This window comes from Prionailurus viverrinus, chromosome C1, assembly GCF_022837055.1.
Source record: "Prionailurus viverrinus isolate Anna chromosome C1, UM_Priviv_1.0, whole genome shotgun sequence".
NCBI lineage: Eukaryota > Metazoa > Chordata > Mammalia > Carnivora > Felidae > Prionailurus > Prionailurus viverrinus.
In genome coordinates this window covers 155,045,104-155,060,907 of record NC_062568.1, presented here as the reverse complement: position 1 = coordinate 155,060,907, position 15,804 = coordinate 155,045,104, and the positions used below count along the sequence as shown (strand labels likewise).

General features: G+C 35.4%; 1 protein-coding gene across 1 annotated transcript in view; it reads right to left on the bottom strand.

Moving 5' to 3' along the window:
* The window catches only part of NEGR1 (neuronal growth regulator 1), an 840,514-nt gene that overhangs the window by 266,295 nt on the left and 558,415 nt on the right, over positions 1-15,804 (bottom strand). Inside the window, exon 4 of the mRNA XM_047873637.1 lies at positions 9,170-9,301. Coding sequence (XP_047729593.1) covers positions 9,170-9,301 — 132 coding nt within the window. The remainder of the gene's footprint in view (positions 1-9,169; positions 9,302-15,804) is intronic.

The window sequence follows — 15,804 nt, the reverse complement described above, 5'->3', positions numbered from 1 at the left end:
CATCAGAACCTAAGAATTAGGGGATGTCATAGTGATAATTCCTTTATTTTACAAAAAGGGGAATCAACAGCTATAAGTTTATATTCTTTGTTCAAAGTTGTACGATTAGTTAAGTAATTGAATTAAAAATAGAATTCAGGTCTTCTGCCTTTCTGTCTCATACTCATTACCTTGTCATCTCCAAACATATATGTAAATTTTCAAAAAAATTATACATGTATAGGTAATAAAATATAGACTGAATAATTGAGTATGGGGAGTGTTATTCAGGAATCTGTATGTTTAAAATGTTTCAATGATGATGAAATACGATTCATTGATAATTCCCATTATACACATGAGAAGTTCTTTCAAAAATTGGTTTATTAGCATTATGTGTATGGGTAGAAATAAGGGGAAAGAGAGGGGAGGAAACGAAAAAGTAAAAACAAAGATAATGAGAAAGAGCAGTAATGGGTGAATGATGATGAGAAAGGGAGAGAGAATGACCACGAAAGAGAAGACGAGAACGAGTGGGTTTAGGAGGCAGAGCACATTCCAATGGGCAAAGGAAGTTTCCCTGGAATTTGGTCCCTATGTTCCATATGTATCTCCCATGACTCTGCTACATAGTGCCTTTATGTATCCTATTTATACCTTCCTAATTACTCCACACAATCACTCCCTTCCCACGCATACACACACACACACATACACAAAACATACAAGTATGTCGAATGACAGACTTAAGAATATTTGACAATTCCTGCAAAGTGGATTTTAATGATATAGAAAAGACCCAAGAACCTTAACAATGTTTCTCCCATTCTATGGATGCTTTTCAGTGTTTGGTTAAAAAGAATTGAATTACATGAATTATTTTGCTTGAATTTGCTCATGAGGAAATAACGCTGATAAAGTTGGACTGCAGGTAAATACAGGTCTATAAACTGTAGGTTTGTGCGAGGTTTGAACGTTCAAGATCAGCTTGAAGGATATATTCAGAAGAAGCCACCCTGTAGTTTTCAGAGTTTGGCTTTTGGGGTGGGTATTCCCAGAACGTGAATCTAGACGAGTACGTTGGAGAAATACCCACATAAGTGTGCGACTTATAGATTTGTTTCCTTCCTGGTGTTTGCCATGGATCGTTTTCAACCTAGAGCATTTACATCCTATTAGAAATTGCTTTCTTAAATTTTTTTTTCAATGTTTATTTATTTTTGGGACAGAGAGAGACAGAGCATGAACGGGGGAGGGGCAGAGAGAGAGGGAGACACAGAATCGGAAACAGGCTCCAGGCTCTGAGCCATCAGCCCAGAGCCTGTCGCGGGGCTCGAACTTACGGACCGCGAGATCGTGACCTGGCTGAAGTCGGACGCTTAACCGACTGAGCCACCCAGGCGCCTCTAGAAATTGCTTTCTTACTGGTGGCTGATAGTCAAACTCTATTATACCTATTATTTGATGTATATAGAAATATATTTTTTGAAGTGATAAATGCCAACTTAGAAATAACTGTACCTATTATTTGATGTATATAGAAATACATTTTTCGAAGTGATAAAATGCCAACTTAGAAATAACTGTAAACAAAACAAAATAAACAGATTCCCATCTAGCAAAAACTTTTTCTCATGTATTAAAACAAGGGAATTGTTTCATCTTTCACTTTCAAAAAAAGAAAAAGAGGAATAATAAAAATAGGCACAGTTGCTTACTGCAGACGCATTTTGATTTTCCATGAACAAAAGGGTAAAAGACCATTCATAGACCCTTAACACTAAAATTCCTTTCAATACTAAGATACAAGTATGGGAGAATACATTTAAGTTAAATTGGGAAGCACACTTACTAAGTAAAAATAGCCTCATTAAGTAAAAATAGCCTTGGCACACTAGTCATTAATTGAAGTGTATGTCTAAGATTTAAAACAAAGGACCAATTATGCCTCCTTCAATAGAAGAAATCATGCATTCCTTAAGTGCATGTTTAATAACACAGTTTTACTTGAACTGAGGAATTATATAAACCACAAAATTAAATCTGAACTTTTTATGCCATGGAAGTCCCTAGGTGAAAAGAACAGGTTTAATTCTTATACTTTTATGTTATTCTACTGAAGAGAAATGTTTTATTTAAAAATATGATTTTTTAAAAAAGAATAAAATAAAAATATGTTTTCTGGGTGATTATCCATAGGTTTCTAATATTTAATGTTTGATACTTGATTTGAAGGATTTTTCCTTCAAATATCTTAGCTCCTCTTAAATTTCTTTCAGCTGGAGCTATTATCATTTTAAGCCTTTATTTTTCCCTTGCTATGACAAAACAGAAATAATCCAAGTAAACTCCATAGATGTAGGAAATAAAAATATTTAAATCAATACCTTAATATTCATATATGTATCTCTTAATAGTTCCATCATCTCGAAGTTATTCTTTGATGGTAAAGCTGGATCTAGGGGCGCCTGGGTGGCGCAGTCGGTTAAGCGTCCGACTTCAGCCAGGTCACGATCTCGCGGTCTGTGAGTTTGAGCCCCGCGTCAGGCTCTGGGCTGATGGCTCAGAGCCTGGAGCCTGTTTCCGATTCTGTGTCTCCCTCTCTCTCTGCCCCTCCCCCGTTCATGCTCTGTCTCTTTCTGTCCCAAAAATAAATAAACGTTGGAAAAAAAAAATTAAAAAAAAAAAAAAAGCTGGATCTATGTCAACCTATGAAAATTCATAAACTCTTATGTAACGGGGCCTTGACTTCTTCCTTCTTAGATACCCACCCTCCTTTATGTTTTCTTTGATGGTCTCCAGCTCACTGCAGCCAACAGACCAAGAAGCGCCTTGTCCCTGAATCCTACGGTGCTAAGCAAATGTGGCTACTCTGTGTGAGACTCCTCTTTCCTTGATTTTCTTTAAAAAAATCTGTCAAATTCAATTTTATCCTCAGATTCCATCAGGGTCAAGTCCTCTTAGAAGCTTTCCATGATACCCTAGGGTTGTATTTGGTGACTTTATGATAACTCGTGTAGTACTTAATGATTGGTTTATCAAAGCACTTGCCACACTATTACAAACTATGTGTCTCTCTTGTCTTTCTGCTTTCCTTGAAGACCAGTATCCCAGGCTTTAAAACCTTGATGGTGTCATGGTAAGCCATAAGTAAATAGGTAAATAAATACATATATTAATGCAGATTTATTGAAGTGCTTCATTATTACTCTAGAAATGGCATACAAACTAGTACTTTATTTAACAGACAACAGCAATTGTTTTTTATACTCTGAATTATTTCAGATAAATGTTAATTAGCTTATAATAAAACATAAAGTACAGGATAGTAGCCTAAATCATAAACAAATGTGAAAGATGAGGTAAATGTAAAGTAAAGGTAAGGGCATAAAGTGGAGACAGAAATAAAAACTAATGTGATAATTATGAATTCAAATTAACACTCATTTTTCTTCTGGTCCCACAATAGTACCTTATCCATTCCAACTCTGAATGCTGGGATATTCTCTTTATTTGAGGTAATATCTACATGTCTGTCATCTGCAATTTTTTATAGTCTTAAATCCAGGATGTCTGCCTAATTTCCAAGGTTTTGTTGAAAACTTACAAATACACCAAGAAAACTGGCCATTTCCCTCGAAAGCCTCCTCCTCCTCCTCCCTCTCTCCCCAGTGGCCCCCTCATTTCAAGCTTTGATACAATTGTACTAAGTTATACTAATTGGTACATTCTTTCCCACATGTTTAGAGCTAGTTATATTGGAAGATAAAGTGCACATTTGCATAAATGAATATGTATAAGATGCAAAATAATGCACAAATATGTGCCTATGATTTATTGGATGAAAACTTAGTGCACAGTACACCCAAAAATATCTTTACTGTTTGACCATAGGAATAATACTAAATTCTATTTTACTATAAATTGTGTGTGCAAAATAATTTCTGATACCAGATAAATAATCAATATAAAATGACTGTCATGAGTGAAAATTGAAATAATGTCTAGGCTTCTTTTTACCTAAATCTGGTTGACTCTATATTTTTTTTCTGGTTAATTAATACCTCCCTTTGTTCGTGTCTGTTCTGTTCTTGAAAATGAACAAAGGTACTAAATATTTTAATCTCCTCAAACCTCAATATTCTTATCTGTAAAACAAATGGAATTAGTGTTTCCTCTCTTTGGGTGAAAGCACTATATAAATGTCAGATTATCTGTATTAAATCTACCTGAAAACTTTGGTTAAAAAATGGTATTGGAAGTAAATTCCTCAACATACTATTTACTTACTGTCTTGTGAGAAAAAAATATAATTGTTCCACAAATATAATATTTTCTTCTTTTGTCTAGCAGAATGACTCACTGGGAAAACATTAATCACTTAAATTCATTCAATCAACTACTAGTTTTTGGAGTCCCTCCTATGGACCAGGTGCTGTTGTATGTGACAAGAACACATCATTTTACAAAGGAAAGGAGAATCCCCTACTGAATAGAGCTTACATTGTAAAGTAAGTACATACAGCGAGAGAGAGAGAGAGAGAGAGAGAGAGAGAGAGAGAGAGAGAGAGATTTTTTCAACTACCTACAGTGAGCCAGACACCATAGATGTATATCATCTCATTTAATATTTACCCAAACCCTGATAATTATATAGTACTGCCCTAAACTACAGAATTGGAAACTGAGACTTAGAGGTAAATTGGTTTCTCAAGATCTGAAATCCCAGTAAATTATACAGCAGGCATTAAAATAAGAAATATCTGAGTATAAGGCCTATATTTTCAAAACAGTTACTACTAACTGAAAGAATACACATAAATAATGGTTGTAGAACAAACAGCTTCTGTCACAAGATCAGAGAACCCTACCCCTTTTACGGATGGCTTTCATTTTGAAGGGTTAGGTCTTTCAGGCTTTCCTGATTTCTAGTATCTGGGATTCTGCTTCTCCATAGAGATCTACGTTACTTTATTAGTCTATGATACTTTCTAAATTTTCCAGATTTCTAGATTTAGCTTGCAATGAGTCAACATTGCTGATTTTCTACACTCTAGTCTCTCCTTTCCAAACCAGATCTTCATAGGTTTCTGTTTTTCCCAATTAAGTTGAATCTATGAGCTTTCTGGAACTCATTCATTCTTCTAGTTTTTAATTAACAATAAAAAATACGGGACTAGAGTCTTCTAGGCTGCTCCTAGGAATGGAATAAAGATGCAATTAAAACACAGAATCTGTTCAACTCTAATCCACTAGTTCCCTCTGGATTAGCTAATCGACCGGTTTAAAATTTTTTCTTGTTTTGTGTGTGTATGTGTTTTAATATCTCCAGGTCTGGTTATGATAAGGGTCATAATTCCTTTTTATTAGTTTAGGTTTTTTTTTAATTTGACAAGAAATATGTATACATACATATATATATGTATATACACACACACAAGGAAATTTATATATAGATAAATTTATATGTCAATACAAAAAAAAACACGAAAATACAGGTAAAGACAAGGAGAATAATCACCTACAAAATCTCCCTACCCAGAAACAAGCTTTTGCGTAGAATCTTAATATCCTAAAAATTTCTTCCTATCTATAGACTTTCTGTAAGTAATTCAAAATTTACTGATTTACTCAATTAATTGACTAATTCAATGTATAAAGTAAGTTAATTTTGCTAATCATTTCACTAAATTGTTGTTTAATCAAATTGAACAGAAGTCCACATCAAAGTGCTATAGGTACAAAGTATGTGAGGTGTGGCAAATACGTTACTTATTGTATGTGTGTGATATATATAGTGTGATATATATGGTGATATACATATAGTAATATATACATAGTAAATGTGGCAGACATTTTAGATAAATAGTAAAATATGAAACATTTCTAACTTGAAGAGAACCTAAATCCCTTTCTCAAATTAACTTACCACATAACTGAATCTACCAGAGCTTATGAAAATTTATTACATTTCATCTTGAGCCCCATTTGGGAAAAGGGACAAAGTTTCTCTTCAAATTATAACTCACAAAGCTACTGCAATTCTATATGCACATCATATTGATTAATAACAGTGAAAAGAAGCGCTGCCTTCAACCTGGCACGATTCTATCTTCAGGGAATCCTCAGGTTATCAGGAGATGTGCGGTTTCGTGCTGGTAACATAGACCACTGTGCTCAATTTGGGGATTTGACAAACTAAAGTTTATTCAGTAGGCTTTGGCTAATTTCCTTTGGGAAATCAGCTCAGTAAAATCCATAGATAGTGCTCAAATTTTGACTTTTAAAGGGACAAATTCACAAAATTAACACTTTCCAAACCTTTTCATAACCAGAAACATATGTGGGTATACCCTGACAGACCTATACGACTTAGAACTCGCTGGTATATGTGTGACATAACTGTTCCAAAGTAAGGCAAAACTTAGGTCTTGAACAGAAGTCTGAACACAACTAACTCATCTCTTACATAAACTCTTGGTCCCACAGATGTACATCGAATTGATCAATCAGTATTAAACACAATTTTTCATAGCACATTTAGGAAAAGGTAAGCTCTCAAAGGTATAATTTAGAAAGGAACAGAAGACAAAATTGTTGTTGAAAATCATTAAAAAGTCTTTTGGGTCCATTTTTAAAAAAGATATGAGCTATGTTAATATTATGTTGGCACCAATATTTCCATTTATGACCATACTTTAACTGAAATTAATTCTTTAAGAAGATAGTCTGTAGTTATAACTTAAAAAACACCTCCTTAACTTTTTTTTTTCCTACTTTCTTCTTTTCATTCCCATTCTCCTTCTAAAATTTAATTAACGGTGATTAACAAAGGCATCTTCCCTACCTATTATAACGGCAGCAAGCAAACCTCTGCCCTTTGCTGCAGAGGGAGAAATTCTTCGGTGTCTATTCTTCCGTGTCTGCACCCCACAAACCTACTGAAGCATCCTTTTTGGCTAATGGAACATCTCTAAGCCTCTGCTTCAAACTTTCTTGCTCCTGTCCCGTGTTGAAAAACAATTCTCCATAAGTTACTTGTATTTCTGCACATCTTGGAAGCAGAGACAATGAATGCTTTTGTTCTTGAGTATCTTTTCAAGAATGCTTGTACAGTGAACAATTGTGAAAGACAGAAGTAGTTCTCCCTATGGAGCAAACAGCAGGTTTGTTTACAGTCCAGGATAATAAAGATAATTTCTCTTTCTGCAGCAAAGGGCAGAGGTTTGCCTGCTGCCGTTATAAAAAAATCAAGTTTCCTAAGCTCAGGGAGCTTCAGCTATGACATAAACCCACTGCGTGTGTACGTTCACCTGGCCGTCATCATATCACCCTGTAGTAACTGGAGCATGGGGAACTAATGCAAAAAATGGCAATACTCTGGCTACTGTTATTACTGTGAGTAATAAACTGCCCTTTGTTTTCTGCCAGCGTCCGTGAAATTGTGGCCGATTTTTCACAGTTCTTGACATCTTGTTTCCCCAGTTTCTGTCCTTCTGCTTTATAAGATCTTCTCCACCCAGATCCCTTAGATGATGACTCATTTGGTTGGTATATCTTTCTTTCAATTCAGTTTCTCTCCACCTTTCTGCCGCCTTAGTTGACCTTTCTAAGGTTCCCACTTCTCCAGGAAAAAAGAAGATCTGATTTAATGATAAGTGAGAATAAATTAAAGGCAGAGGGATAAAAAGGATGAAAGAGAAAGTATGAATACAAAGGAAAGTGTAGGTTATACATGGACTATGGGCCCATGAGAAACCATACGACAGCTGGGTTTTCAATTCTACTCCAATTTGAGACATCACTGTAGAGACTGATTATGTCTGGGGCTGAGGAGCTGCATTACTGGGTGGGGTGCCCGTTCAGATAAATACAGTTAGTGATAAAATAATCATTATTTCTTCCTTCAGAGAGTTCCAGAGGAATGAGCAGTAGCTCTACACGTAGAAATTTACTAAATGTAGATTTCCAAGTCATGTACCCCACAGATTTTGATTCAGCTGAGTGGGGGCCCCGAATATTTCATTTTCAGTGAGTTTTTTGGTGAATCTGCTAAAGTTTGTCTACAGAACATTCTTTGAGAAACTCTGCCCCAGACACTGCCTCTTGATCTGGTATTACGCCTATTTTCTCAGCCTCAAAGAGATAGTTCAACCCCAAATATATAGATTAGTCTGTGACAAATGTTAGTTGATGGCAGTGATTTGCCCTGGCAGACACTCAATTGCCAGGTGTGTTTTGATAGTTATTTTTTGGCTCATGAAATTGAAAGATTCACATTAATATGAAAAAAAACCTGCTTAAAGTGTTTTAGATTATATTTGGAATGATTCCTTCTTTTAATGAGGTATACATTATTAGCAATGGCTATATCCAGAAGAGTGTATACATAGAATAAAAAAAAAAAAAGGAAGCTGTAACTTATCAATACGTTTGGTAAATACTATTATCCCAAAATTATTCTATTTGAGTAATTTAAATAATGTAAAAATTTTTGAAGGACTAAGGGGGTATTTTAGAAACGTACAGGCTATTTCAGTTATTACTATTGAGATCATAAGATATAAAATAGGATATTAGTGAAAAATATCTTAGTCATTGTTTGAGATGCATTTAGAGAGGGTGAACCATGGCATTGGTAGCTCTGCAGGTATTTCTTAATATTCTAACTTCCTACTAATGATACACTCGGGAACATTCTTTATTCATTTTCTCAATATTTTTCAAACGAAATAGAATTAAATGACCCAAGTAATCGAAGTATCACAGCACTAGCTCTCTTTGAGTACAGACCAACATACTTAATTTTCATTGGGTTTGATTGGGAGTTTCATGCTTCAGTTTAACCAGAATACACCCAGGTGAAGCTCATGAGAAAGAAGAAAATGCCATGTGTCTATAGTACTCTAGATATAAAGGTACCATACTTTACAATGCCGGAGACTACCATGATATTGGAAATGCTTCCATCTGTACATCAAACTGAATTATCGTGGGATTACTTGGGACAACTAATGTTACATAAAACAATTTGGTCAATGTTCTAACGTGTCCACAGTTTCACTGTCAATAGGTGGTCTTTATCAATAACAGCACCTCTTAAAAAAACAGCAACATAAATTTCAGACAGTGTATTTCAGATGTTTATCTTTTCTTGAAAGTTATGCTGATAAAAGATGACAGGACTTACAGTTTACGACAACTTTTACTTTTTTCACGTCTGGGAATGACACATCATTTTCTGCACTGCATTCGTATTCTCCAGCCTGGTCCCTTGTAATTCCATAAATGTCCAAATATTGTCCATTTTCAAATGGTTTTGCTACAAGAAAAAAAGTACAGCATGTTTAATTATAGCCGCCTGAGGCTTCATTCAAATAAAATAACAATCTCATGTCTTCCTATTAGATACTGCTGACAAAACAATCCCAAGTGAAACTGGGGAATTATTAAACCCTTTGTTCTCCTATGTTCAGAGGAAAAGTCAGAGAAAAAAGCAGAAACTGAACAAGGGATACTATAACAACTGTTTCCCCAGAACAGGATATACATGTGTTCTTTTTAATTGATTGTGGTCTCCTAACCTCGTCACACATCAAATAGAGCTCTGCACATTTCTGTAATTGAGTTCAACAACCTTCTAGCAGTGTAGATGAAATTCACTAATATGGCTTGGTACATATTGACTTTTATACAGTGTAAGCTAGCAACTTGACACTTAACCTAACTAAATGTTGCTTTTCTTTTGGGGAAATTTCATACTCATTCCCAAGGTTTCAAGCCAGATGGCTTGATAAGAGTAGAGAAATACCTTAAACCATTGCCACATTTCAGTTTCCCAAAATTACTATTTTTTTACGAGAGGCACACTGCATATGCTATATATAACTGATATGATAAACCTCAGAAACAAGATATGATTCTCAAACTAAGGGTTAGGTAGTTATAAAAACTAAATTAGCTTTATTTTTTAATATTCTAGGAAAAACATTCTTATTTGACTAAAAATAGCACTAGAGTAAAAATATAAAAACATAATCACAGATAAAAAATATGCAAATGAATGAAATTTGAAAAAAAAATACTCTTTTTTGAAATAATAGAATTTGTATTTGTTTGAAAGCAGAGACTCCTCAAGCAGGAAGGATCCTGATTATCAGAGATATGGCAGGGGAAGAATGGGCCTCTGTGAATTTCCAGAGGGGGGTCTCTTCTCCCTCCTTACACAGGTCTTGAAAAATCACATTTTAGTGCATACCAAAGAGAACTGGAAAATCCCATTAAATGGTCTGTTTTGAAAAGTCAACCTTATTTTTGTTTCCCTCTTATTCTCTTGCCAAAACTACTATAAAGCTGTAGAAGTTGGAAAACTAGTAAGAAGATTCAGTTTTATAGGAATAAAGTATTATGAAACTTAGGTATGGTGCTCCAAATCAAAAATCTTTATCAATTAACAAAATGTTTTTCCTGTGGGCTCCCTTCTCTGGGCCTATATTAGTCACTAAACTGCTTGCCATCAGGTAAATATGACTTGGTTAATTGAAACCTGTACTATTTAGAATACATATGATTAAGTAATCTCTCCATTTATCTGGCTGACCCTAAGTTGTACACAGGGAAGAGTTATACTTCTAAGATGTAGTTGGCTGATATGCTACTTCAGGTACGCCGAGGTGAGTTTACAAAAGCAGCATGTGTCTTCAAATCCATATTCTTAAAATCTGATTTTTTAAAACTTTTTTTTTTTTCAACGTTTATTTATTTTTGGGACAGAGAGAGACAGAGCATGAACGGGGGAGAGGCAGAGAGAGAGGGAGACACAGAATCAGAAACAGGCTCCAGGCTCTGAGCCATCAGCCCAGAGCCTGACGCGGGGCTCGAACTCACGGACCGCGAGATCGTGACCTGGCTGAAGTCGGACGCTTAACCAACTGCGCCACCCAGGCGCCCCAAAATCTGATTTTATAAGTATTTTTAAAAAATTTTTTTTAACATTTATTTATTTTTGAGACAGAGAGAGACAGAGCATGAATGGGGGAGGGTCAGAGAGAGAGGGAGACACAGAATCTGAAACAGGCTCCAGGTCTGAGCAGTCAGCACACAGCCCGACGCGGGGCTTGAACCCACGGACAGTGAGATCGTGACCTGAGCCGAAGTCGGACGCTTAACCTACTGAGCCACCCAGGCGCCCCTTTTATAAGTATTTTTTAGCTCAACCTAATGCCTTTGTATGACTCCATCCACTAATATAATATTTTCTATTCCTTCCTTTTTATCTTATTTTCACCCTTACAATAAAGATAATCTAGGTTTAAATGTGTCTATAAAAACTATTGAAACATAGGGAGGACAAAATCCTTATTCACATTCAAGAATTTTTTTTCTTTTTTTTAAATCTTTTTTAATCTTTATTTTTGAGAGACAGAGAGGGAGAGGGAGGGAGACAGAGTGTGAGTGGGGGAGGGGCAGAGAGAGATGGGGACACAGAATCTGAAGCAGGCTCCAGGCTCTGAGCTGTCAGCACAGAGCCTGACGTGGGGCCTGAACTCACGAACTGCAAGATCATGACCTGAGCTGAAGTCAGACACTTAGCCGACTGAGCCACCCAGGCGCCCCACATTCAAGAATTTTTAAAGTATAACTTGAATTATAAAGTAAGGGATATTAAATGAAAATTAAAGTATGGATAAAATTGATATATTATACCATAATTAAATAACTTAGTTGGCCAGTAAAAAATGAAGACAATCATGTATAAAAAGGTAAAAAAAAAATTGTGAAACTTTTTAAAAACAAATTTAAAAGGGTCTAACTTATTTTCAATATTAAAGTGTTACATGAATATTCCTATTTCACATCTATTGAATGTTCATCCCTGGGATATATATCTATAGTCAGTGGTCTGAAAACATCATTGAAAGATAGCTTTCAACTTTGAATTTCTGATAGGGATCACAGGCTGGGATAGGTCCTTCTAGCCTGCTGTCTCCTTAGACATTTCATCTTTCTGCTGCCAGGATACTTTATCTTCCAATTCACCCTGATAACTTCTCATCTTTCAGGTCTATGAATAAGCAATATTTCCTCATAGAAACCTTTCCTGATTTAGTCACTACTCAATCTAATAGTTCCATGTTATATACTTTCAAAAATAAAACAAAAAATCCTGCACTAATATTATGTGGCAAATACATGCTTGCTATCGTTTACTTAATTATTAGGAACTCTTAAATTAATTCTGTTTTTGTTATATTATAAGTTCTGTGATATAAAAGGCTACATCTTATTCCATGTTTAATATGGGCTTTGTGACATTTGTTGACTATATCATTAATGAAAGATAACATGATAGAAAGTCCACAAAATATAACATTTCATTTTCTCTACCTTTTCCAGCAGGTTAATTTTCTTACTCCAATAATTATTAACCATGACACCAGCAATAAAAATAATAATATTTACCTGTTATTGATTCTTTATTATGTGTACAGTACCATGATAAATGCTTTTCATTATGAATTCCTCAGTTAACCTTAGATACGTGTATCAGGTAGATTCTGTTACATGGAATAAAACTCTATATGGTTAAAGACGTTAAATATCTTGTTAATGGACCTAGTGACAGATATGAAATTCAGAATTCCAAAACCTATGTGCCTGATCTGTATCCCACTGAAATGCTGCATTAATTTTTTTCATTTGTAAATGGTAATAATGAAAATGCTTAGTGTAAGAACTAAATTAGGGCATATGTGTGTTGTCCTTCCTCTTAGAACTATAAAGCACTATCTGGATGCTAATTTAATTTTTGAATCATTAGTTTTCCTTGTATTACTTTTCTGTAGCTGCCATAACAAAAGACCACAAATTTACTTGTTTAAAACCATATGAGTTTATTATTTTCTGTAGAGTAGAAGTCCGGCACAGGTCTATAGTAATTGGAATAAAGGATCTTCCAAAAACATTCATGTCCTCAGCATTTGGGTCTGTGACTCTACTAGGTTTCATGCACAAAGGGACTTTGAAAATGTGTTAAGTACCTTGAGATAAAAGACTATAATGGATGGCTAAGTCTAATCACATGAGTCTTTAAGTGTAGCAGGTGGAAGGGTGGGTCAGTGAGATGTGACATGAGAGGACACTAGTGCTGACTTTGAAGATGGAGAAAGTGGAACATGAGCAAAGGAAAACTCTGTCCTCTGGAAACTGGAAATGGCTCTCAGCTGACAGCAAAAAATTGATTCTCTAGAGCTTAAAAAAAAAAAAAAGAACACATCCCGTCAATACTTGGCTTTTAATCCAGTGAGATTCAGATTTCTGAACCATAAAGGTATAAAAGAGAAGTGTTTTAAGCCACTAATTTTGTAGTGATTTGTTATAGCAACAATATAAAACTCAAATAGGGTCTCCTTGGACTAAAATCAAAGTGTCAGCAGTGCAGGATCCCTTTCTGGAGGCTCATTTGCTCATTCAGGTTGTTGGGAGAATTAAGTTTCTTGCTCATGGTACTGAGATTCTCATTTCCTTGGTGGAGGGCTATTCCTAGCTTCAAGAGGCCCCCTCATTCCTTGGCTCATAGCCCCTTCCAAGCCAGCATATGGTGGGTCAAGTCTTCTTCCATTTTGAATGCCCACTGTTTCTTCTCCAGTTGCATCTCTCTGAACAGCTCTTCTGCCTTCCTCTTCTAGTTTTAAGGACTCATGTGATTAAACTGAGTCCATCTGCCCAATCCAAGATAATCTTCTCATCTCTAGTTCTTAACTTCAGTCACATCTGCAAAGTCTCTTTATTATGTATGGTAATGTAGTCACGGGTTCCAGGGATTGGGACATGGACATCTCTGGGGGCCTTTATTCCGCCTACCACACTTCTTCATTAGACTCTGCAATTATTTTGCACATACAAATTGTGATTTGCCTATAATTTCCAAAGATAGTGAGAAAAGAAAATGTATGGTCAAATTGATAAAGTTGCTGAGCTCATTACTACCTCTGAAAAATATGAGTGAAGTTCAGAAAAATAAACTTAATTAACACATTCCTTTGGAAGAAAATAATTTTCAGGAGAATGTACTGCAAATCTAACAGGGAATGTGATTCAGGGGTGTTGTTAGAGCATAAAAGTAGTGGGGTTTGAAGAAGCAATGAGAGGAGGGTGTATGGGCAGATAAATTATAGAAGCTGCCTACTGAAATGACTGCAACAGAGGTTTCAGAAGCAAACAAAACCCCAGTAAATAAAAACTCAGCGTTTTGATTTGTTTTGTTGCATATTTATGCATATTTAGTACTAGACAGTACTAAAGGAAAGTTCTTAAGTCAGCTCACAATAGTTTCCTTCCTGCCTGCCTGGCTTCTCTCCTTCCATTCAAATGACATTATTTGTGTCAAGATCACTGACCAGTGGACAAAACTGTTTCCATTTCAAAGAGCTTATCATTTATTATGGAAACAAAAGTGTAAGCAGGCAATTTCAGTAAAGTAATAATAGTAAATATATTTGAAGTAAATATAGATGCTATGCTATTATAATTGTGCTGTTAAAGCTTCAAGAAAAAATTGGAAAAATTTGGTCAGGTGAAAATAATTGTAGTGCTACAGGTAAAAATGTAACAAATTTGAATATTTTAATATTTTTTTACATTTATTTATTTTTGAGAAACAGAGTGAGACAAAGCATGAGTGGGGGAGGGGGCAGAGAGAGAAGGAGACACAGAATCTGAAGCAGGCTCCAGGCTCTGAGCAAGCGGTCAGCACAGAGCCTGATGCGGGGCTAGAACCCATGAACTGTGAGATCATAACCTGAGCCGAAGTCGGACGCTCAATTGACTGAGCCACCCAGGTGTCCCACAAATTTGAATATTTTAAAATATTGTATTAAAAAACAACTCTGGAATTCTGCTTCCACGTACATTTAGGAACAAAAATCAGACCTACCTTCTTGCCATAAACCACTAGAGAAATGGGTAAAATACATAAAACATCTCTTTTCAGACATTAGACGATAGGCGGCACAAGACTGATCCTGGAAGCAAATAAGGTGAGCCCCAAATTGATCTCCATAACTTGTATACATAGGCAATTTTCAGACCCTAGACTTAAGAGAACTTTTGGAAAACCAGAGCCTAGTAATATTGAGTTGAGTGAAGAAAGACTGAAGTTCCAGCAGGCCACGGGGGCTGGATCTAGTGGTAAAGAGTTCTGAAGAGAAGTAACATATAGGGACAAAAAAACACAACACAACACAACACCAACAACAACAACAACAACAACAAAACACTAGAGAAATCAACATGTGCTTCCTTGTCTTTACTTCAGACTAGGCTGTACATGCGTCGGGAGAAATCTCAAAACATTTGAAAAAAATAACTGGAGATTTTGGAAGTCGTGGGAATAATAAAGAGTGAAAATCAGTTAAATTAAAAATGGACAATTAATAGAGAGAATTAATGAAACCAAAAAATACTCTTTCAAAAAAATTCATTGAAATGTATGAAACTTAGACTGATAAAGAATAAAAAGAAAGACAACACAAATTTCCAGTTTCAGAGATGAAAAAGAGAACATTGCTATGGTTATAAGAACGACTGAATGGCCACTAAGCAATATTAAGAAAAACTACCTACCATTAACTCAACAATTTCAATTAAATGGGCAAATTCCTTGAAAGGCACAAAAATTGAAACTGATTTAGAAGAAATAGAAAATCTGAATATTCAATATATATCCAATAATAAGAAATTGAATTTGTAATTTATAAAATTACCAACAAAGAAAACTAAACGGTCATGTTTATTAAGACTGTAAGAAAGAGGGGCGGGCACCTG